General features: G+C 39.2%; 1 protein-coding gene across 1 annotated transcript in view; it reads right to left on the bottom strand.

Moving 5' to 3' along the window:
- Positions 1 to 3900: 3900 nt before the first annotated feature.
- GIPC2 (GIPC PDZ domain containing family member 2) overlaps positions 3901 to 25804 on the bottom strand; it is a 74355-nt gene continuing 52451 nt past the window's right edge. Inside the window, exons 4-6 of the mRNA XM_036113409.2 lie at positions 21053 to 21156; positions 15246 to 15327; positions 3901 to 7445 (exon numbers count right to left, since the gene is read on the bottom strand). Of these exons, the coding sequence (XP_035969302.2) occupies positions 7300 to 7445; positions 15246 to 15327; positions 21053 to 21156 (332 nt within the window). The 3' untranslated portion in view covers positions 3901 to 7299. The remainder of the gene's footprint in view (positions 7446 to 15245; positions 15328 to 21052; positions 21157 to 25804) is intronic.

Below are 25804 nucleotides of genomic sequence, written 5' to 3' on the forward strand. Positions count from 1 at the left end.
CTGATTCTCTGAAGGCTGATGGGCTCTGCTCAATGACTCAAGCTTCCACAAGGGCACTGGGTACTCAAACACCACCGCTCACTGTGCGTTTTACTGCCTCTGTAATGATGAGACACCAGGAATCTTTGGAAGGCTCATGTTCTGGCTGGTCTAAGCACTCCACCCAGCAATAACAAGTATGCAGGAAAACAAGGCACAATCTTCCTGTTTGGACCTTTAAAGATCTCTCTCTCCCTTACACACACACACACACACACACACACACACACACACACACACACCTCCCCCCCCCCCCATAGCCTTTAGTCTCTGTGAGCCCTTTAGCAGAAGCTAAATCTTCCAAAAACTAGTGCCGCTTCCCTCAAAGACAAAAATGAGCATAAGGTTAAGTCCCTCCAGAGAAGAAAACAATGAGACCCTGACGTTTTCATTTTCAAGAAAGCTGAGCACTCACGTCCTGCAATCAGCGTTTTCAGAGCACTCGCATCACCAGGTGGAGGAAGGCAGGAGTGGAAGATGGGACAGCAGTGCAGAGCCTGAAGCAGCCTCCCAGATGGAAAGGAGGCATGGATTAAACAGGTAACACTGAAACTAGAAAGAAGTAGATATTTGGGAGACATTTTTAGAAAGACAACAAAAAGAACTTGCTGCTGAATTAGACATAGTAGGTGAAGAAAGAAGCAGTGAATTATGATGCCACTTTCTGTCAGAGAAAATTGAAGAAGACAAAAAAAATGGGGGGGGGTCACCTGGGTGGAGTCAGTTAAGTGTCCCACTCAATTTCAGCTCAGGTCATGATCTCAGGGTCATGAGATCGAGCCCCCCCGTCGGGCTCCACACTGGGCATGGAGCCTGTTTAAGATTCACCCTCTCCTCCTCCCTCTGTCCCTCTCCCTTTCCTAAAAAAAAATTTAAGTTTCATCCTGGACATGTTAAAGTTCTGACACACAAGTGGAGATGTCAAGGAAGCAGTTGAATATCTGAGTATAGAGCTCAGAAGAGAGATCCAAACCGGAGATATATGTTTGGGAGTTGTAACTAAAGATGCTTAAAGCCATGGGAAGAGATGAGTGCTCTAAGAAGAGGGTGGAGTCCGGGACAGAACCCATGTCTGAGGCCTGGGGAACCCCATGGATGAAGGATAGGTAGAGAAGAGCCAGGAGAAGAGGGAAGGACATTGCAGGAAGATGGATACAATGTTCCCATTTTCCCTTTCCCAAAGCTAAGGTATCCTATGGTTCTTCCACCATTCTTAAACTTTGCAGGATTTTATTTCCTCATTTTTCTCCAGTGCCATTGCAGAAGAGAAAAGTTTTCCTTTTGCTTTATGGGGAAGAAAGAGTTTGGTGTATTTCATTTTTTATATCTCTATTTACTTTTCATGGAAAGCCATAAAAATAAAATTATATCAAATTATTTTTATAATAACATCTGAATGAGGGCGGCAGAAATTCTAACTTAGAGAAACCACCTTTTCAAAACTAAATTAATTCATTGGATCTACAATTGTTTTAACAGTAAATATTATTTCCAACATATTTTTAGATGACACATAAGATAATAAAGCATGAATCGTATCCACTCTACCCCCTACATGAAGCAACCTAAGAGAAAAATCACACAAGGAGACTTCAAGCAGCATTTTTACAAGCTTAGATTCTCCATAATCAAAACCACAGCATCCCCTGAGGTTACTCCCATTGAGAGAGATCAATCTTATCATGCATGTCAATTCCACTCTAAAAACCATTGTCTAGAACCATGAGAGACTATGGACTCTGAAAAACAAACTGAGGGTTCTAGAGGGAAGGGGCAGGGGGGAATGGGTTAGCCTGGTGATGGGTATTAAAGAGGGCACGTTCTGCATGGAGCACTGGGTGTTACACGCAAACAATGAATCATGGAACACTACATCAAAAACTAATGATGTAGGGCGCCTGGGTGGCTCAGTTGGTTAAGCGACTGCCTTCAGCTCAGGTCATGATCCTGGAGTCCCGGGATCGAGTCCCACATCGGGCTCCCCGCTCAGCGGGGAGTCTGCTTCTCCCTCTGACCCTCCCCCCTCTCATGCTCTAGCTCATTCTCTCTCTTAAATAAATAAATAAAATCTTTAAAAAAAAAAAAAAAACTAATGATGTAATGTATGGTGATTAACATAAAAAATAAAAATAAAAATTTAAAAAACTGGAAATGTTCTATAGGAAGTGGACAACACCTAAATAAATAAATGAATAAATACATACATACATACATACATACATACCATTGTCTAGGGACGCCTGGGTGGCTCAGTTGGTTAAGTGACTGCCTTCGCTCAGGTCATGATCCCGGAGTCCTGGGATTGAGTCCCACATCAGGCTCCCCGCTCAGTGGGGAGTCTGCTTCTCCCTCAGACCCTCTCCTCTCATGCTCTCAAATAAAATCTTTTTTTAAAAATTAAAAATAAAAACCATTGTCTAAGAGGATCCTCATCTACAAAACTAGAAGAGAATACCTAATAAGGGCAAGATAAATAGCCAATATTTATTTGTATCAATGTTAAGCATCAAATATTGCATGTAAACAAAGGCAAAACTATCACATGGATTAATCCATAGTGCACCAATTGGGAAGTCTACTTCTCCAAGAACAAATTCTTCTAGCATACCAATTTACATTTAGAAAATCACCCACTTGGTAAAATTAAAAGGAATCTTACTGTCATACATAGCTTCTTCCCATATGGTTTTACATCCATTTTAGCACTTACCTAATTTTCTTGGAGAACTCTTTTAAGTCTCTATCTTGACAGATGGTGAGTTCTTGAAGTCATGTCTATTGTTCCTACCCAGTGCTGCTCCTGACTGTCGGGGACCTCAAAGTAAAGGTTTAGGATTCACTTCCATTGGAATCATCTGGAGGATGGGTCAAAATGCAGATTCCTGGACCCCACCCCCAAACATATGGAATTAGCATATTTTTAAGGATTTCTAATAGCTCTGATAGGGCCTTCAAAATGCATCAAGGAGATAATGAATCCAAAAGGCATAACCACCTAAGAGCACAGGCTGATATTTCTTCTACACAGTATTGTTTGGAAACTACTGCCATAAAATTGGCTGAATGAAGAAGAAAAATGTCACCCCGGGTAAACCTCTATTTTATAAACAGAAATAGCTTATGACTATTTTACCTTAGAGTACTCTGGCAGTGCATATCTCATATATTTTTACTGAATCAAAACATATAATTTTGTGATTTTAAAACTAAGAGACCTTAGAGGTTATACTTCATATGAAATACACAGAGAAAAAACTATATATCAAAAATGTATTAAAAACATAAAGGTCAGGGCACCTGGATGGCTCAGCTGGTTAAGCGTCTGCCTTCGGCTCAGGTCATGATCTCAGTGTCCTGGGATTGAGCCCCATGTCTAGCTCCCTGCTTAGCAGGAAGTCTGCTTCTCCCTCTCCTTCTGCCCATCCCCCACCCCGTGCTCTCTAATAAAAAAAATCTTTAAAAATAAAAAAAAATAGAGGCCTAAACAATTACATGTTATCCCCTGAATCATTTATTTAAATAAAATTAAAAAGCCAAACATTTAAAACCCCAAATTTTTTCATAAAAACATTCATTTTTTTCATGAAAAGGTTATTTTAAGGAGTTATATTTTAAATATTATAAATTATACCTTTACAATAATTCACTTTGATCAATACATAAACATTTATACAATCTACAAGTAGAAATAGTGTTTTAAATAAAATATGTTATAATTTCACAAATTAATAAATTTCCAAAATTCAATCTCAAAAAACATTTTAAAGTATATGCTATGATTTTTACAAAAGACAAAAGTGTTTTTCCCCCCAAAAAACAGATTATTTTACCTACATATAGTCAATATCATTGCATGGCATGAACAGTTCAAAATATAAAATGTTTATTTAAAACTATCAGAAAGTTTCTTTTATTTTCTTTGTTACTGCTTTAAAAATATCTATGGCTATACGTAAGTTTTATAGAGGCTTAATGTCTCAAATTGAGATAAAGATGTCACATTCAATTTTCACCCTCCCAGCAGATAATAACCATGAGTCATTTCTTAGAAGTAGGATTTCAGGTAAGAGGTAGGGACAGACTGTGCCATTTGTACACTTCACAATCTTAGAAACATTTTATAACCATGATATGTGTAAGGGACTTGTAATTACTCTGATGTCCCTTTCAATCTGTGTCAAGAAGTTAATAAATGTGCATTTTACACAGAGCCCTCGTTCTTGGGACAGTGAGCTGAACAGCATCTCCTATCTTTTTATTCACTCATAGCTTGGGTAAAACACCGACTGTCCTTCTAACCCATTACTTCCAGCAGAATAATAACAATGCTATCAGTATCCATATATTTTTAGATGTATCAGAGGGTGAAAGGGTCATTATATGATCGATCTTTTACATCTTTGGCAGATAACTGTGCCCTATTTAGAAGAACCATTATTTTGAAAACTCTATTTGCAGATGAAATTCATTTTGCTTCTATGCTAGATAGGCAATGATAACTAAAGGATGCCAGGAAGGCTCCCTCTAGACTTGATGAAGGTCTAGCAATAACATGGACCTAAAGAAAGTGTGCTTCACTTGGTAAATCTCTATTTGTTAAAGTTATAGGGGGAAATACAGCAAATTAGTCATTTGGCAAAATTATTTCTAATTACCTGTTTACATTACAATATTGGATACAGCCGTCCCAAGTAGAGGTTAACTGATTACTGCTCTTATAATTGAATTCTTAAAGTTTCACATCATGTAATTATATATTTTTGAAACATCACAGAAACCCAAAATGTACCTATTTATAATCATCAGAATATGTACACTTGATCAGGGGCAAGCAATATTCAAAGCCCCATCGAGCCCAACATTCAGTCCCCACCTGCATACTCTGCCACAGAGAAAATACACAGTGTGTGCTTAGTGGCCCCTGAAAGATGCAATTTTGCATGGAGGGAAATCAAGAATAAAATAATCCTCCTCCACTGGGGGGAAAAAACTCCTGTAGAACAAAAGAAAATGAGAGAGGCCTTCTGGAAATGTTTGGTGGTATCAATGAAATAGCATGTTTAATGGAAAAAAAAAAAAAAAAAGACTGTTCTCATTGTAGTAGCAGAAGGGTAGCCCACATTGTAGACGGTGACAACTAAAATGAGACCCTGCTCTTTCTGTGCACCAAGAGTTACCGAAAGGCACAAAGTTCACAAACGGATACATTTTCAGGGAGGGAACAAAATGACAAAGAAACTGACCTTGTTATCAGCTTAGCAATAGAGGTGAGAGACAAAGACATTTCAAGGAAAAACCTATTAGGATTAAAGTACCTGTGCCCAGGTGAAGCCCTGAATGATGATAACTACTATTTAACCCTAACAGGCAAGTAGAGTTACACATGGACACTGTACCTTACACATCAAAATCCCAGAAAAATCATGGTGAGCACAACTCAGTTTGTGAATATGAAATTCCATAAATCACAGAGAATCAGTGTCAATCTTCCTGCATGCCCAAAAAGGAAGGAGAAAAAGATATCAACAATAAATAAGGACTCATCATTTCAAATGTAACATCTAGTGCCAGGAAACTTTTTTTGTTAAGCTAAAGTGCTTTTATGGGCCTCAACTTTCTCACCTTTCAAAGTATCAACTTTTTCTTTGTGTGTCCTTCTAAGAGAGGTGGTATTAAGAATCGGTAGATACCTTAAAATAAAAATTAAAAATTAAAAACTTTTTAAAAAAAGAATTAATAGATATTTAGGGAGCTCCAAAAGAAATCCATGAAACAAGTAACAACAAATTACAGCCTGAGCTGGGTCCCATTTGCAAATGATGGGCAAGCGCATTAAGACAATCCATGTTCTATAAACTCCTTTAGTTACACATTAATGACTAAAACAGGGCTTCTGTACAGGTCTCAGATTAATGAGACAGAGTATCTGCTTCAAAGCATTATACTTATGTGAAAGAGGAGTGGATGTCAGTAAAAGTAAAGTTGCACCAGAAAACAACAGTTATCTAAGCATTAACTCACCATGAAAAGGGAACTGCTCCTGATTTCCTGGAATACAGCCCTCGCGGGTCATTATTTCTGATTACCATGGCAGCACACAGCATTTTCCATCTAACACTTTAGAAGAATGCTTGGTCACAACCATGCACTGCCTTATTAAGTGATCTATGTTGAAACCATTCATTTCTATTCTCTGACATCCATAAAATGTCAAGAGTGATAAGACAGTCATTTGCCCTCAATTTTCTCAATAATGTAAGGTTTTAGAGAAAGTATGTTAGAACTCTAAAATAATAGACTAATATATTTTCTCAATTCCTCCCGTCCTCCTTCATTTCCACTGGGGGAAACTGATTTCTGATAGTATCTCCTCTAAAGTTTAGGGGGCTTAAAAGCATTGCTCTTTCACCCAAAAAAAAAAAAAAAAAAATGTTCTCAAACATAGTTATTTTCTGAGTAAATATCTTTCAAAAGAAAAGTTCTACAAAGACTATAAAAACCTTCCCTGGAGTGCTTATAAAGGGTAACATAAAAGTGGGTATGAGTGGAAAAAGAATGGTTTAAGAACTGCTTTAAAAAAATCAAATTTAAGTGGTTTCTACCCTATCTGCCTTTTCCACCCTTCTTCCACACAGGCAAATACATACACAGTATAATAGATTTTAACAAGTTTTTTAAAAGGAGGAATTACAAAGAAGCAAAAAAATAAAAGTCAATCAACCCTTGTTTTATAAAGAAAGTAGGCCATAGACATCAAGAGGCTTTAGGAATCGTCCTCCCCTTACTCAGTGGATTAAAGAAACAATGCTTTCTAGACCCACAGTGGTCATAATTCACACTTCACTTCCTGAACATACCCAGATCAGGCTGGTATAACAAAATGAAGATGCTCAGAGGCAAATCATACTCTAATTCCAGTTTCACTGCATTAAGATATTAAAAATGAGCTACAGAGCTACTGCAATCAGCTACTTACATGTGGAAAAGAAAACACGGATGTTAATAGGGAGCAAAATTCTCTCTCTAGAGCTACTCCCTAAAACTTACTTTAAAAAGATTCTTGAATGAATATTAAAATTGATCATATTTTAGGTGATTTAAGCATACCACATCTGCAACCGCATTAAAAGGTACCCACAAACCAAAATAAGACCCACATAAGACCAAACCAGAGTCTGTAACAGTGTCTAAAAACAGATCTTATGGATTTTTTAAAAAAGAATGGTTCATTTCTCCAGAGATGGATCATCCATGTCATCATCATTCTCGTTTCACATCACCAATGACTCCCCAAACATCAAAGACAAATTCATCTGGGAACGCAAAGTCTCCGAGAGTTTCGTCGAGTGCCACAGCAAATTCATCTGGATTACCTTTGTCCTTTCCAGCTTCAAATATTGTGGTAGCTATCAAAAACAATTTTTAAATATTAATGATACATGAGACAGCATCAGAGAACTGAGAAAAATGGCAGCAGGAAAATTACTTTCTAAATGTAACATGCATAGATCTATTTGTAGTACAAGCTATAACAGTAACATACTATCATCTATCAGGGTAGCAAATACATTTTTAAACAGTCTGTCCACTGCACCCAGATTTGCTGCCCCTGGCCTCTCCTCTACCTTGGAACCCATCAGTCAAGAACTATTGGTACTCCTCTGGCTCCAGAAAGGAAACCCTGTGGGTAACCCTGCCAGGAATCTCAGAGTACATCATCCCTCTTCCACCTGCCCACAGTCACTAGCTCTCTCTGCCCCTTCTACCAGCACCCCACACCAAACTATGATGGAACCTAGTACTCCCCGATCCTCCAAAGAACAAAGACAAAGGATACAAGTTGGCAATGGGAAAATCAAGGTAGGGAGAAGAAGATGATATCGGTCTACTCATGGAATCAAGGTAACTTTTCCTGAGCCCCTTTCTAGTTTGAGATAGAAAGTGAAAGTGGTGCTCTTGTTCTGTTTTTCTAGTAAATTGCCAAGCCCCAGTTCTTATGTCTGGAGAACCAGCATCTTCAGGAGTACACATTCCCATGGGACCTGCCCCAACTGGCTGGGAGCCCATGAGGCTCAGCTGTTTTGTTCTCAGTCCCTTATAAGCACCAGCAACTGGAAAGAGACAGTGTGGGTGTGATTTAGGACTTGGGTAAAGAACCTTCAGGTAAAAAAGAAACACCAAAGCTCAACATCTCCTTTCCTCCCAGGTTAAGGCTGAACAAATCAACAGTTGTAGGATTTCTCTGAATGAACCAAGAAGTCTGGTCTTTCAGCTAAAATCCACTAGGGCTCTTAAGAGCATTAAGGACTGTGCCTTGTCTCAAACAGTTCTGTACTAACACAGGTTAAAGGGAAAGGAGGAGATGTGGCCCAAAGTAATGACTGACTGACAAATGGACAGAAGGAAGGTAGGATCATGAGGAACAGGATATTTACATAGTTTCAAAATCTCTCTCCACCAAATACTTACTACAGAAAGAATAACTTTATAGTGGAGACAATTCGCAAATACCACTGTAAGTCATCAACATGAACAATATCAGAAATAGAAAAATTCCTATGCCTCCTGATAAGATGTAATTGAAAAGAATATAGCATCACATTTGATATTTTTGCCAGAGGTATAACCTAAACGTAATTCTGGAAAAAAAAAAAATCAGACAAATCGGAATTGAGGAATATTCTATAAAATAACAGCTGTACCCTCCAAAAGCATTAAGGTCATTAAAATCAAGAGTGAGAAACTGTTCTAAATTGATATAAATAAAAGTAACATAAGATTTTGAACATGCTCTTCTGCTATAATGGATATTAAGGTATTCAGTGAAACATAACATATGAATAAGAGATGATAGTAATGTATCAATGTTAATTTCATGATTCCTGGTAATTGATATTGTGGTAAGCTAGGAGAATATATTTGTTCATAGGAAATATGCACTAAATTATTTGGGGGCAATAAATATTGTTAATTTATTCCCATGCTCAAGGGGAAAAAGTCTTTGTACTGTATTTATAACCTTTCTCAATGTTTAAGATTGCTTCAAAAATACTTTTAAAAAGCAGTTATGAGGGGCGCCTGGGTGGCTCAGTCATTAAGCATCTGCCTTCGGCTCAGGTCATGATCTCAGGGTCCTGGGATCGAGCCCCGCTTCGGGCTCCCTGCTCAGCGGGAAGCCTGCTTCTCACTCTCCCACTCCCCCTGCTTGTGTTCCCTCTCTTGCTGTGTCTCTGTCAAATAAATAAAAATCTTTAAAAAAAAAAAATAATAATAATAAAAAGCAGTTATGAGTGAGGAGGAATGGATTCCTTCTCATCATTATTCCTCTCTCTCTTATCTTGCCTCAGGCCTCAGCCCTGACCCAAAAGCTTCTACATTTACTGTCAATCCAAACAAACACTTCAAAGAGGAAGAAGGCCTTCAGCTTCAGCTCCAAAGGGTTTGGCCAAGTTTATTACAACTTTTATATATATTTTAAATGGCATACCAATGCTAGCCAGGATATAGTGAAGCAAATATTCAGATACACACAGGCTTGACTTCTTAAACTTAGCTTTTGAAAAATAATTTGACAATCAGTACTATCAAAATCCTTAAAAATGTTCACATCCTAGGGGCGCCTGGGAGGCTCAGTCGGTTCAGCATCTGACTCTTGATTTCGGCTCAGGTCATGATCTCAGGGTCATGGGATCAAGTCCCTGTGACAGGCTCCCTGCTCAGCAGGAAATCTGCTTCTCTCTCTCCCTCTGTCCCCGCTTATGCTCTCTTAAATAAATAAAATCTTAAAAAAAAAAAAAGAATAAACTCCCAACAGATCTTGAATAAACTCCCAACAGATCTTGAATAGCCTACTCAGTCTTTTATGCCCATAGGAACCAGTTCAGTGTCTTATACACTGTACATGCTGGTAGATGCACAGGACAGGAGGCGGCTTTGTAATTATACTTAAATAATTTTTATACTGATACAGTTAACAGGCATTGGAGAAAGCAAAACCTAGAGGTCTGGTCCTATAGCCAGGCTATGGAAAAAAGAGTAACCAAAACTTAAAGATTGCAAAAGTAGGACTCGAGTTCAGAATTTTGCTAAGCCTACCATTTTAAATATTTCTCATAGGCTCCACAGATAGCATTTGTTGAGACAGTTACCTAAAGATTATACTAACAGGTGGGTGATATACAATCTAGCAGAGGAAGAAAGAAGATGCACACAGAAGATATAAGAAAATCTACATTCAGAAGCAAAAACTAACAGTGCAGATGAATGACGCTCTTAAATGCTGGGGGGACACAAAGACCAGAATCAGATGTTCACTGATGGACAATGAGTCAGCCAATCACTCACTCACACACATACACACACCTGCCTGACTATAAGAAATAACTTGGTACATGGCTGTATGAGACCTCGGGAAGCTCAGCAGCATTGTGTAGTGCACTGAGCCCAGGAACAATATATTCTGGACCTTGCCTACTCTGACTTGCAAACTCTGGCTTGCGTTCCTTAGTTACAAAATGAGAAAAATGATGGTCTCAGATGCCCATACCACAACCTCACAATCCAAAAAACTGTATAATCTCACTCAGGCACTCATGCTGGTACAGCAGAAAAGTTAAACTTCCACACTAAATACAGTCCCAGAGTTGGTCAGACCTCCAGTATACAGTCCTACCTCTACTACCACTACCATTATTACTAGTAATAATTATTAGTGATCATCACTAAAAATAATAGCTGTACCTATTATTTATGATGTGACAGGAATTTTATACATATTATTTCATTTAATGTGTTGGCAACCCTTTGAGGTTTTTATTATACCCCTTTTACAAAGATGTGGAATTTAAGGTTCAAACTTTAATAATTTGTCCAAGGGCTAAAGTTTCAAACTTATGAAGTTAGGACTCATACTCTGTGTATTCACTATTTTTGTGCCTCTCAACACACAGTCAACAAACATTTACCAAATATTTACTCTAGGAGAAGTACTGTCGTAGGAGCTGAGATTAAAAGCAGTACAGTATCTGCCCTCAAGGAACTCCTGATCTGCTAAAAGTAACAAAAATACCAACTAGGCAGCTTTGTTAAGGTGTTAGAAATACTATATGTAACACCGTGTTCCATAAATCTTTTAAAAAACAGTAAGGAATCTGCTATATGAATTTTCAAAGAAATTAAGAATGGAGCACGCACTAAAACATGCACAAATTTTTGCTAATGAATAAAGTATAAACACATATTTTGAACACTCTTAAAGGAGAAGTAAATTGGTATAATTTTATCCTTTTTGATTAAAGACTGTATCTTTAAGAGAAAAGCAAAATGAAGCTTTTAGCAAAAAGAAGCACTTTTTATTAAGTTATATCACATTAATATGACAGCTACTAAAATGCTTTTTACCTATAATGGATCTGCAATACACTGCAGTAATATTTAACACCCAAATGCAATCTGGCCGGAAAAAAAAAAAAAAAATCCACTGAAATAGACGTGTTATACCACATCTAGCAGCTAAGTGCTGACCTCTACTGGCCATTTTGAAAATATCTTTTTATCATTTCCGCAACTGAACAATTTTTACATCATTTATCAACAACAAACTTATTTTGGTGATATAGGTCAATCTATATTTCCCACTAAGTTTTTAAATACTTAAACAGAACTTTTAAACATAAGATACTACTGCAGATGAAAAATCTTGGTATAAAAAAAATCCCAGATCTGAATCTGAGCTCTTAATTTGTAAGCTGACTTTGGGCAAGTAACCAAACGTCTCTGAATCTGTTTTCAAATCTATAAAATGACACACAGCCGGATTAAATAAAGATTAGTCCTAAACATTGTTAACCACTGTTAACCGTCTGTCGTTGTATCTCCTTCTAAGAGAGATCTTTAGCACTTATTTCCCATAGACTTTTCACAAATAATCCATTTCAAAGAACTCAGGAGTCAAACATCAAAAACACGACCAATGTTGAATATGGTTTTTTTGTTAATGAAAATCTATTTCCAAAATCACTGGCTTTATCTGAGAAGGTGACTTTCTACAGTATTCACTGTTTTGAATTCATGGAAGAAAGAAAATCATCCTAAGAAGAAATGTAATTATTTAAATGCCATTATTGTATTTTTTTTTAAGGAGCTAAAAAAAAGTTTTATAAGAAAAAATTACTTAGATCTATCATTCAAATTTCTTTTCCACACATTTCTGGATCTCTTAATAAATTAGAAATCCTAAAATTCTGACATGGCTAGGATGATCTCCAAACTCCTAAATTGGTATCATCAGGACATATTATAGTTCTATATATAATTAACACAGTTGCCTTAAATATTCATGAGGAAACTTATATGATACAACTTTTTCATTAAGTTAGGTCAATCTCCTACAATATGTTACAGGACTCAATCTTCCAGAATCCATTTTTCCACCATGGATAACATTCCAAGGCAACACATGTTGAAAAGTTGAAAAGTCAGTTCACAGCTTAACTTTACAACCAAAAAAAGCACTGTCACCTGCAAGGTTAATTCCTAAACTCATTTCAATTATTTTCCATTTTCAAATGGTAAATACAACCCCAAAGCTTTGTGAAGATAGTGTTTTGGTTTTAGTCATTTTATTGCCATATTACCTTTTTCACTTTTTAATGTAAATTTATATTAACAACTCCAGAATAACATGATGTCACTGCAATCTGCCTTAAGACTTAACATTTCTGAAAGCTAAGAACACTGAGACATAAAAACAAGCAAATATATTCATTTGTCTGTTGAATCAGTGTCACATTTGTGGTTTCTATTTCATGCTAATCAGATCTGAGTAATGACAGAAATTCCTAATTTAACAATGGTTGACATTCTTCAATTATTTTCCTTAAACTTTACGTCCCTAGATGACTGATCACATTGCTAATCATGTATAATGATAATGACTTTCCGAGTCATTGGAGGAATTTGCTACAGATGATTAATTAACTTTACTATGGGATTACAAGTTAATTTACAAGAATTTGTGAGGAATGTTTAGTGCCCTGAATTTGTCAGAGTGAAAGAAATGGGTTCTTAAAGAACCGCTCCTTAATTCACTTAGAATTACTCCACTATCTATTGTTCTTCCATGTATACTTGTATATATTTAATAACAAAAGAACAAAACTAATTTAACTGTTCCAAACTTACACTTAATTAACTATAAGGCCTATACCCAAAATTAAATTCTAAAGACTATTTTAAACTCTCCCCTTTGAAAAGTGTGGTTCTCCTAAATTTGAGTTCATCAAGATCTAGCATTGATAGGCTAAGTTTCTGAATCTTATAATAGTCAGTTACACTGTTTGAAAACTTCTCAACTAAATAGAGATATATATCATTTTTCCAAACTGTCTAATCTGCATTTAAGAGCACTGCCATTCATAAATCCCCTTTGCTTTTTTTTTTAAGATTTTATTTATTTATTTATTAGAGAGCGAGCGAGCGAGAAACAGCATTAGAGGGGGGAGGGTCAGAGGGAGAAGCAGGCTCCTCGCTGAGCAGGGAGCCTGATGCGGGACTCGATCGCAGGACTCCGGGATCATGACCTGAGCCAAAGGCAGACGCTTAACCAACTGAGCCACCCAGGCGCCCATCCCTTTGCTTTCATTTGCATAATTTTCATAGGCCCACCTCACTTACGCAAATCTGTCTTTCCAAATGCAAAAGGTTGAGGAAAAGTTTTTGTAGAAAAGTTTTAAGATGCTGGCTTTCTATAGGATAATCTCAGCTTGAACTTCTTGTCTATATGGAGCAAGTATCTATTATATGCAAATTTTATATTTTGAATCAAGGAACTAGAAAAAAAGAGTATTAATATTTCTTCAATTGCAGACAGCATCCGTATATCCAACATAGAAATTTTATTTTAAAAGTTCAGAAAGGCAAGAAAAACATAAGAACAGACTCTATAAGAAAAAAGAATGAGTTGAAGTAGAAAAGGAATAATGAGTTTCAAACGCTCTACCTGAGCCAGAGTAAAATACTTTACACCTGGTAGGAGGGAAACAAAACAGTACAAGTCTTTGGCTTAAAAAAAAAAATGTATTAAGTACCTGATCCACACACACACACTCTGAGCGCACACCCGGGTGCATGCAGACACAAGCCCAACCACCGCAGCGCACACTCTTTCACCACCCAGCATCCCTCTGCCCTTCTCAAGGGCACTTTCTTCTGGCTTCTACATGGGAGGGGCCAGGATTTTTCACCAGCTCAGCCCTAGTATTTCAGTCACTCTCAGCTCCAGAGGTAGAGCATTTGACCCAGACCCAACCAACCCCCAGCCTCAGTGAGCCCATCAGCCCAGTCAGAGTCAATCCTCAGCATTTTGTTTGAATGACTCGGAAAAGGCCCTCCCCTGTTTCCCATCATGCTTGACACTACGGTGTAGAGGATGGAGCCACGGCCATCATTTTGACTCCACGAGGGAGGGTCTGAAGTTGCCAGGGGACACCAGGGGGGCCTAAAATGCAGCCTAAGTGGAAAGAAGAGAAACCACATCCTGATGATAGCATGAGAACTCCGGATCTAGCCATTTTTGAAGCCAGGATCTACCTCTGAAGTTTTCAGTTATAAAAAGCAAAACAATTCCCCTCTTTTATCCTTTAAGTCAGTTGGAATTCAGTTTGTTGTTATTGTTTTGTTATTTGCAATTGATAAATCAAGACCCTGACATCCTAGTGACGACATAATACCCAGCAATTCAACTGCTCAACTGCCCTGATCAGTCACACACCAGGTGTGTCCTTTTTCTTCCTGTTTGATTCACTGCTCACAGGATCTCAGTAATCCTATTAAGTGCATACAGTACATGATATATAATTTAATCAATGTAGATCTGATGTATCAAATACATTCCATATGTGCCATTTATAAAATTTGTTCATATATAATTTTTAAATCTGTAAAACAAGCTTATGAAGGAAGGCTATTATTATTATAGTTTATAGATTAAAAACTGAAGGTTAGAAAAGTTGACTCGCAGCTAGTAAATGGTAAGGGCCAGGTCTTTTCATTATTCTTTTATGTTTTATATCCCTATTTTCATTATGTTTTTCTCATCACTTTACAGTTTTTACCTTGAAAAGTATCATTGAGTATAAATGCAAGCAAGACATAAAGCAGCACTAAATTCAATTAAGAAATGTAAGACTTAAAAAATAGTATCTTACCTAAATCAGTATCTTGAATTCCCATGTACAACTCAAGAAGATCATCAATCTTTTCAATTGCTTTTTTTTTGGTTTCAGAGGGCTTTATCAAAGAAAAGAGAAATAAGATATTATTTTTACATGAAATCTGATGTGAAGCCAGTTCATGGTTGTGTACATCAGCTCATTTGGATGGAAACCGATCTACAATGTGCTCTGTAACTCAATACAAATCAAGACAGTAAATACTTATTTTTGGTGTTAGTATTAAGTGTATGGATTCAAAGAAGAAAAGCCAGAACAGAGTCTCCAAGTAGCTGGCAATAGTCTAGAAGGGGAGACAAAACTGTGAAAATAAGTAGCTATGTAATAATGAGGAAAAATTTTTAAAGGATGTAAGAGGCATCACAGGCAAAGTAAATTTAAATCTCTTAAGATTCACAGAAGACTTGAGAAAGAAGGTGACTTAAAAACTGTTTTCAAAGATACACTGGTGGAAGATAAGCAGGAGAGAGCACTGCAAATAGAAGTATGCAACAGGGGCGCCTCGCTGGCTCAGTCGGTGGAGCATAGGACTCTTAATCTCAGGGTTGTGAGTTCAAGCCCCACATTGGGTGTAGAGATTATTTAAAAATAAAATCTTTAAAAAGAAAAAAAAAAGCATTGCAGTTGACACGCAACGTCTATGTGAGGTCACAGAGTCTGATAAAGAGTATAGCCAGACAGGACTAGATCTTAAGGGGTCCTGTGTGCCATGAAAAGGGCTTTAGCCTTCATCTTGCAGATGAAGGGTCTCCAAACCTTTTACTGGCTCACACCAAAGTGAGCCAAACATTTCTGAACACATACTCATTATTTTTTATTTAATTTTATCGTATTGTTGAAATAACTTTATAGGCCCAAGAAGGAGCTGTGCTGTCCAAGGCGTCATGTTATCTAACTTTCTTGGCCCTATAAATAATCTGCTTAATCAGAAACACAGTATAGGGGCGCCTGGGTGGCTCAGTTGGTTAAGCGACTGCCTTCGGCTCAGATCATGATCCTGGAGTCCCGGGATCGAGTCCCGCATCCAGCTCCCTGTTGGGCGGGGAGCCTGCTTCTCCCTCTGACCCTCCCCCTTCTCATGCTCTGTCCTTCCCTCTCTCAAATAAATAAAATCTTTAAAAAAAAAAAAAAAAAAAAAAAAAACGAAACACAGTATAATCCAGTCAGCCCATCTCCAAACACAAGCCAACTCTGGGACTTCTCACCCCAAACAAGACTATGTGGCCCCAGCCTGTCAAATATTTTCTATTTTTCTCTTACTTGTTCTTTAATCTTTATCCTATCAAAGCTTCTTGCCTTCTACCCCATTTTGCAATTTTCTGAAAGGAGACTGTCCACATCATGAATAAAGTTTGCTTGTATCATGTAAATTACCTTTAATGATTCTTTTTAATTTTAGTAACATTTTATTGTATTTTGTTTATTTTTTAAAGTAAGCTCTATGCCTGTGGAGCTCGAACTCACAACCCCGAGATGAAGTATTGCATGCTCTACCAAATGAGCCAGCCAGTCACGTTCTCTTTAATCATTTTTTAACAGTATGTGTCTTTCATAAATTACACACATTACTATATTAATATATTGTATACATTATAAAAATACACAAAAAATAAAAATGTAAGGATGAAATGATGAAACGATCATTTTGTTATTGTTAAGATTTTATTTATTTGAAAGAGAGACAGAGTGCAAGCAGAGGGGCTGAGGGGGAGCTAAAGGGACAAGCAGACTCCTCGCTGAGCATGGAGCTCAACAAAGGGCTCGATCTCACAACCCTGAGATCATGACCAGAGCTGAAATCAAGAGTCAGATGCTCAACCGACAGAGCCATCCAGGTGCCTCCAACAACTATTTTTAAGTAATTTTTGTGTATTAATGGTACCAAAATATTTTATTCTTCCTAAAACTATTAAAGGTTTATGTGAAAAGCATGGTTGGATGCATTTTATTATTCTTTGAAAATCTTGGTTTAATGTTGACAAAGTCTGGTTCTACATTCAGTTTATTTTAATACTTGGTTTTAAATAGCTTCCTAGCTGAAAAAGAAATTACCCAAAGATGTGAAATAATCAACTATCGGCGCAAATGTAGAATTCAAGATTAGATTGTAAGAAATTCATAGTACTTTTAATACTGTTAGAAATATATGTTGCTTTGTGTTCTCCAAACTTATTAGAAATATGCATTTTATTACAAATGTCGATTTTTATTTCCTTGAGGATATTACAAGTTTCTCATATTTTTATTTATATGAACTAAGCCTTAAAAACAGTAACGATATACCACTCTTGCCTTCCTTACAGTATATTTTGGATGTGCTGTGTAAAGCAACAGGCTATGCTAAGAAACTTGGATGTCCACCTTTGTATCAACCAGCCATATTGTAAGTTTTCATAACAAATATCGGTACTTCCCATACACAATCAGACGTCAATATATTACCATTTTACCTCCTAAATAGCTCTTGATCTCATCACCTCTTCTCCACTCACATTCTGATTGCCTGGGCTCAGCTCTCATTTTTTTGGTATTTGCAGAAGTTTTCTAATTTTTCTCCCTGCCTGCAAACTTCACCCCCTCAAATTTACCCTGCTCAACAATCCATCCACTAGAACCAAGGGATTTTCTAAAATGCAAAACTGACCATGTTGCTCTCCTCACAATTCTTTTTTTTTTTTTTTTTCTTTTAAAGATTTTATTTATTTATTTTTTTGACCGAGAGAGACATAGCAAGAGCAGGAACACAAGCAGGGGGAGTGGAAGAGGGAGAAGCAGGCTTCCCCCCGAGCAGGGAGCCCGATGTGGGACTCGATCCCAGGACCCTGGGATCATGACCTGAGCCGAAGGCAGACGCCTAACGACTGAGCCACCCAGGCGCCCATCTCCTCACAATTCTTAAATGGCTCCATTTCCACAGACCTTTCACATTCTGACCCAGGCCTCCTCACGCCCCCACCAGGTCCCTCCAGCACTCCACACCCCAACCCCATGGACACTCACAAGGTCCCCCAAGCCCATCATTGTTTCAGGGCTAGAACATTCTTCTCCCCATCTTTAACCAACTCAATCATTTCTTCAGGATGGAAATCCCGCCCTACCCCACCCCCTGCCACCTTTCTCTCTCTTCCCATCCCTGACAGCAGCTGATCAGCCCTCTGTGACATTAAACCTATTCCCCAGTTTTCAATAGCTTCTTTCAACACCTCCCTCCCCTTAAAGGAGAAACAAGGTCTTTATTCATCTTTGTATCACCAGCACCTGGACTGTAAAGCCCGTCTCAAGAAACACACACTGAATAATTTATAAGGTATGCAGGTGGAATTTTCCCACAGTTTTCAGAACTTGTGCTAGGTTAGAAGGCGGTGACTTGTTTCAGATCTATAAATTCTTTAGATAAGACATTTGCACCAAATTAATATGAGTACCAAACTAAAATTTTTCCTTTTATTACAGGCTACTTTCAATTACCCTATTTAATGAAACACGCTATGCAAATAGGAATGGAGTTTTAGATGTTTATCTTCAAATGAATCTTTCCTACCTCCCCAGATAGATCTTCAGCTGCTCTTTTTCATCCCAGTACCTTATACATAGCAGGTGCTCAACACATATCAATTATGTTAACTATTCAATGACCCTCCTCCTGAAGTGACATGGAGTTTTCCCACCACCTCTGCCTCCTTTGTAAGCGGTTTTAAGATCTGTCCTTTGTTCCTCCCGGCCTGGAATGGAAAGCGGTGGGCATTCTCCTGGCTCCCCCTGCAAGCTCCTCCTCACTGTTCTTCCATTCTCTTCCAGATTCCTTTCTTCTACTCAGGTTTGCTCACTCATGCAATAAACACTTACTGGCCCACAGCAATATGCCTAAGAGTGTGCAGGACACTGGGAAAGTAGAGACTCAGAATGGCCAGATGTCACTGCCCTGAGTTTTTCACATACCTCATATCTCATTTGCAGAATGCTTCTGGCCCTCCCAGGTCTCTTCCTTGCATTTGCCTCCACGTCAATCCTTTCATTCACTACCCAGTACCCAGGCACCCAACTCAGAGTCTTCCTCTGGATTCCCCCCAACTGACAACATTCTGGGTGACTCAAACATTCAAAAGCACAACCTTGGCCTCACGATTCCTTGAGTGTCTGCTCCAACAAACCACCCCCATGACTAACCCTGGAAGTCGTCACCCAACAAGTTCTGGGATCCCACTCTGTGAAAATGGCCTCCTCCCTGTTCACCGGTTTTACTCTTCTGCTCTTCAAAAACATGGGGAATCCTAGGACAATATGAACACACAACTAGCCGGGTCTGGCACTTGTACCCTCTGCATGCAGGAACTCCCCAGCCTCAGACGCACGCCTGACCCTGCCCGCCCCCCCCAGCTGCCTATAGGACAACTTCATCACCGCTGTCTTCACTGGGTGAGCAGACCACCACTTGCCACCTGGAGTCCTTAACTGTCTCCCTTAACCCCTACTGTTCTCTCCTTCCACCTTTCGTCCCTCCATTTCTCTCTCCCCCTTTTGGTGTTTTTCACTCAAAAACTGACCGAGTCAATCAGCAAAATCCTACCCTTCTCAAGTTTAAATGCATCATTTATTAATTAATTCAGCAAAGATGTGAACTCTTTTGATGTGCCGGGTCCTGTTCTAGGCGCTGGGGTGACATGTGAACAAGACATGTGAGCAAAGGAACTAAACAGATAGACAAGAAACAAAGATACAATGTGTCCTATTGTGCTTAATGCTTTAAAGAAAATTAAGGGCAAGCGAGATTGGGCAGGGGGAGGGGTGGCAGGAATTGCTTGTTATGCAAGATACTCAAAGGCCTTTTAGATAAGATGATATATGGACAAAAACATGAAGAAGTCAGTAGAGCCATGCCCCTAAATGGGCAAGGCATTCAGGCAGAGGGAACAGCAGTACAGAGATCCTGAGTTGTGATGCATCTGGAGTATTTGGGGACAGCAAGGAGGCCCATGTGGCTGAAGCAGTGAGAGCCAAGAGGAGAGTGGTGGGAAATGAGATCAGAGAAGAAATGCAGAGTCAGATCATGTTGGTCACTCTGAGGACTTTAGCTTTTATCCTGAGTGGCATGAGAAACCACTGGAGTGTTTGGAACAGAAAAGCAACCACTTGTGTTTTTAATTCTGGCTGTTGTGCTGAGCACAGTGGGAAAGAGAGAGGGCAAGGGTGAACACAGGAAGACTGAATACAGGTGACTGCAATATTCAGGACAAGATGTAGGTGCCTTGGGCCAGAGTGATGAGGGCAGACGTAGTGAGAAGTTGCTGGATTCTGGTCTATTCTGGAGGTAGACCCACAAGGGTTTGCTAATGGAAGGGACATGGAACATGAAAGAGAAGAGTCAAAGAAGACTACAAAAGGTTTTACCCGAGGAGACTGGAGTTCATGAATATAATCTTTCATTATCAAAACCTTAAGTATGCCTGCTACCACAGGTGGTACTGAGACTTTCTCTTGGCTCTCAGGGAACTTTGGTTAAGTTTCTGAGCCAGTCCAGATATCTACAGATTCTAGCAAATGTTGTCTGCAGATAGCTGAAGATGGCTATAGATCACAATTTCTTCTCTTGTACTTATTTTCTACATTTCCTTCTTAAATGCTTTCAATAATTTCCATATTGTTTAAGTGGGCAATGAATTAAAGTCCATGCTTTAGAGTATATGGTATTTTGTTTAACTTTGGAAACTTTTATTTCCAGCTCTAACAAACATGAACATCCACACATTTCCAAGCAGAACGGGAATTAAATAAACATAACCTACCATGTCTTCCATGGTGGCAGGACCCTTTGATCTCAGGCGAAGTGTCTCTCTTCCAGTTCTAATTTTTTCTGATGACTTTCCAGCTTTTGACCTTGGCTCTACTTCTATAAACATACAATGGAGGGAGAAAGGTGTGTACACTCAGAATTTCAACAGACTGCTATAAAAGCAAATGTAATTTCTATCATAAAACTATATACACAATTAGAGATCTGATAGAAGATATGCCTTCTTATAGAATTTCCTAAACAAAATAAATTCACCTGCCATCATTATTCTTATACTCTACATACAGTCTGGCTACAAAAAAGAAAAGGGAACTATTTGAAGTGTGCAGTTGGGAAAGACTGGAAGTTATAAGGAATAAAAAATAAAAGTTAGCTTTATTATGAGATTAATGGGGTATGAGTAACAGGAGAGCAGGGGCAGAAGTTCAGCCAGATTTCATTAAGGTCACAAAGAAGGAAAAGTCAAGTCTTGATAGAAGACAGGGATGGAAGTGCTACTGTTTGAGTACCTACCTTCGGCATGATGCTCTATATACAAAATCCCATTTAATACTCGTATCAACCCATGAGACAAGTTACAGCCCTCCTTTTACAGAAAAGGAAATGGAACTCAGTAAGGAGCAGAGCTGGGATTCGAATCCAGGTCTTGTGACCCCGAAGTCTGTATGCTTTCCCCAATGACACTCCAACACCGCCCCTCTTGCAACCACAGGGGATATACTGAGAGGTGCCATACTGAGAGAAGCAGGATTCTATAGAGGCTAGGAACAAGTTAGGAAGGAATTCCCCTCAGAAGGCAGGCAAAAGAACAAGAAGCAAAAACTCCATGGAAAACTACTGCTTTCCTTAGGCCTGTTGTGTTTTTTGTTTTTCCTATGCACCAAGAGTCACCCCCTTCCCCAAGACCAAGTAGTAACATAAATGAGTGAAAGGGCAGGGTGGGGCCTGAGGATAACTCCAAGGTCCATGCCCTCTCTAGGCCACTCCAGTAACTTACTGACCTGTGGAGATATAGGCCCCGTGTAACTGGAGCGACTTGTATGCAAAGAAACTGGATACTCAGAATTCTCTGTGAATCTTCTCGATTTTAAGTTTTGTCAAGTAAGTCGAACTTTTAAAAACAACATATTGGCAAAAGTAAAAGATCTGTGGATCCGATTCTAGTCACAGGCTACCAATTTATAACTTTGAAAATATCCCCCAAGTACTTCCGCCTGAGGACTCTATGTGGCAGCAGTTTGGGACAAGGAACAGAAACGGGGGCAGGGAGAGGCCATACCAAGAACTGGAAATAACAGAGCTCCAATGAGGAACCACGGGACAGGCTGGTAATATGCAAGCAGGTAGTGAGGTCTTACATAGCTCTCAAGACAGACATCAAGTGCATGGCAGAAATGCATTCTGACTGACTTAGAACCTAGAACAATTCCTGCCTTCAGCAAGTACTGTTTTGCTACTGGGAATCTACTCCAAAGTGATGAAGGATTTTACATATTAATTTTAACCTGCATTTGGGGACACAATCACCAAAACATAAAACAAGTCGTCTTCTGAGAATGAAATTATTAAAAATTATCATGCAATAAAGAGACCAGTTCTCCCAAGCAAAAACCTATAAATGGTGGCTGATTATGCTAATGCTAATCATGGTGACCAGATTCTCCAGAGACTAGAGCATTATTGGCAAGTCTAGAGCATTTGCCCTGCCAGTCATACTAAGCCCTGAGGGAAGAATGAGTTAATGGAAGCAAGATGTTCAGCACAGAGTTTCCAAAAGAATGCCCAAAGAAAAAGATGAGGTCAGTCTGTCATCAGCACTGCCCAGCAACACATTCCCAGCTCTGAGTCACATATAGACCTAAAGTGCTCAGGACAGTCTCAGCTTGGGGCACCTGGGTGGCTCAATCGGTTAAGTGTCTGCCTTTGGCTCAAGATCCCAGGGTCCTGGGATCGAGCCCCACATCAGGCTCCCTGCTCAGTGGAGAGCCTGCTTCTTCCTCCTCCTGCTCTTGCATGTGCGCACACTCACACTTTCTCTCAAATAAAATCTTAAAAAAAAAAAAAAAAAGAAAAAAAAGGCAGTCTCAGCTTGATGATACTAACCTTCAAGATAAACCACCTAACACCCCCCACCACTCCCTATACCACACACCCCCCACCACTGTGACTTCACCAAGCAACCTATTCAGTATAATCTGTCTTCCCATATAAATTTCCTACATGGCAGAAAATGAACTGCCCAGCTAACACCTGTGTTTTGGTCTCCCACTACATAAACATTTCTAATTGTAAAGTACTACACTAGCATTCTGACTTAACAAGTCTCTTAGAAGTTTAGTGAGCATGATATAACCCTGGAAATTTGAACAACTCTGGGAATAGTGAAAAAATAAAAGGTTTCTGAGATTTACAAAACTAAGGACCCAGCCTCTGGAATGTGGGAACTTTATCAAGGGACTGTCATCAATGCTGGAGAAGTCAGCCAACCTCCCTAGATGATGTCTCTATCTTACCTTGCTCTTACTTGAAACACCAGTAGCTAGAAGGGAAATGTAGAATGGAAGATTTTTTAAAAAGCAATTGTAGGTTCACAGCAAAACTGAAAGACAGATTTCCCATATACCTTCTGCCCCCACATATGTAGAGCCTCCCCCATCAACACCATTCGCCACCACAGTGGTACGTTTGTTACAATCAACAGACCTACACTGACACATCATTACCTAAAGTCCGCCGTTTACATTAGGCTTCACTCTTGGTGTTGTACATTCTATGGGTTTGGAAAATTTCATGACATAGATCCACCATGACAGCAGCATTCAGAGTAGTTTCATTGTCCTAAAATCCTATCTGCTCTGCCTATTCACCCCAGATATTTTTTTCAGTCATTATTTGTCAAACCGTCCTTCTCCTTGAGAGTGGTTATCTCAAAACCAACCACTCGGTGGCACCAAAAGTTAAAATTTAAGTTCTGGCTTGGCCCAGTCTCCAGAAAGGCCAACTTCACAGCTGAGGAAACAGAAGCCATGTTTGTCTATGATCCTATGATTCAGGGACATAAATCAACCAGTTTACACATGAAAACAGGCAGGATGGTCCTGTTCACCCAGAGCGGGGGGGGGGAGGGGACAAGTTCTGTACTTCCATGCTGAATGTTTTGAAGGTTGTGAATGTTTCTTGTCTGGCCTACTTTTGGGGTGCTGGCCTCAGCATGTCTAACCAAACAAGCCAAGTCCTAAATCAGTCCCTTCACTTCCCATGAACAAGTTTACCTGAGGCCGTTCTTGGGGCTGAGTGAGGAGAGGGATGCGGTTCATACGGCAGACACTAGTAAGCAGCCTGCCGCTGGCTGGATTCACTAGATTCAGGGCTCCTCACTCGGGTGAAGCATACAGACTACCCGCCTGCTGGTCACATGGGGCACAGAACACTCACGGCTTGTGGGCACATGGCTGCTCCCAAAGTTGAGGTGGATGGCACCAAGAAGCAGTCACATTCGTTCCCAAGTCCCTTTCGTGGTGATTGTATCTGTTATTCTAATTATGTAATTTAATTTAAAAGTACATGCCCTGATGAAGTAAGTGTGAACCAAGGAGTTGTTATTGCTAGGAAAAGTAGGTTAACTGCTTTAGAAAGATTCCATGAGGCTAAGATAAAAAAAAAAAAAAAAAAGTTAGGTGTGGGCAAGACAACACTAGATTAGGAAAAATATCTTTAAACGTTCAGCATTTCACATATCTAGTTTTTAAAAAATGAAACAGAACCCGTAGGCATGCATTAAGGTTATAATTATATAAGACTTCACAGAACTCCAATTTGTGTCCTCCACGCAAAGAATGGGGTTTTTACATTAAAAAAAAAAAATACAAGAATATATATATATTTTTAAGATTTTACTTATTTATCTGACAGAGAGACACAGTGAGAAAGGGAACACAAGCAGGGGGAGTGGGAGAGGGAGAAGCAGGCTCCCCACAGAGCAGGGAGCCCGATGCAGGGCTCGATCCCAGGACGCTGGGATCATGACCTGAGCCAAAGGCAGACGCTTAACGACTGAGTCACCCAGGCGCCCCAAGAATATATAGGTTTTAAAATAAGATGTTCATACACACCTGTATCATTCTAATACTCCATTTTAAGTGGCATTTTCAAGGTCAAGTGGAGAAAATGAGAAGCAGAGAAAAGGTCTGTCGCCAGTCCCACCCTGACCTCTAGAGAAATAAGAGGGGCTGACAAACTAAAGTCCCATTTTCAGAAGGCACACATACAACATGGTGTAGATCCCCCAACTGACACAGGGTGACACGGTGGGGAAAACTTCTGCCCAGAACGAGGTCTGTTCTGGTCCCATGAGGGCCCTAGTTGGGTATGGGTAGAGTATGGATCATCACTTTCATAAGCAGGGGCAGAGCCAGGATTTTAACAGGAGGTGAGTACAGATGGACACAGCTACATCCAACACTTGCTCAGGGAACAAGATGGACTTCAGAATAAGAAAACCTGAGTTTAAAACCCAGCTCTTCTGTTTATAAACTGTGAGAACGTGAATAAGCCCTTATCCGGAAAATGAGATAAACACCTAAATATGGTGTTGTTTTAAACATTTGCATGGCTAATGTATAAAATGTGCTCAGCCCAGTGGCCTGGCTCGTATTATAGAATGCTTCTTCTGGTACATTTCAACCTAGAGAGGGAAATCTGCTCTTCCCGAACTCCCTCCCCATCAGAAATATTTGCATTGGTT

This window comes from Halichoerus grypus, chromosome 5 (assembly GCF_964656455.1).
Source record: "Halichoerus grypus chromosome 5, mHalGry1.hap1.1, whole genome shotgun sequence".
In the NCBI taxonomy this organism is placed as follows: domain Eukaryota; kingdom Metazoa; phylum Chordata; class Mammalia; order Carnivora; family Phocidae; genus Halichoerus; species Halichoerus grypus.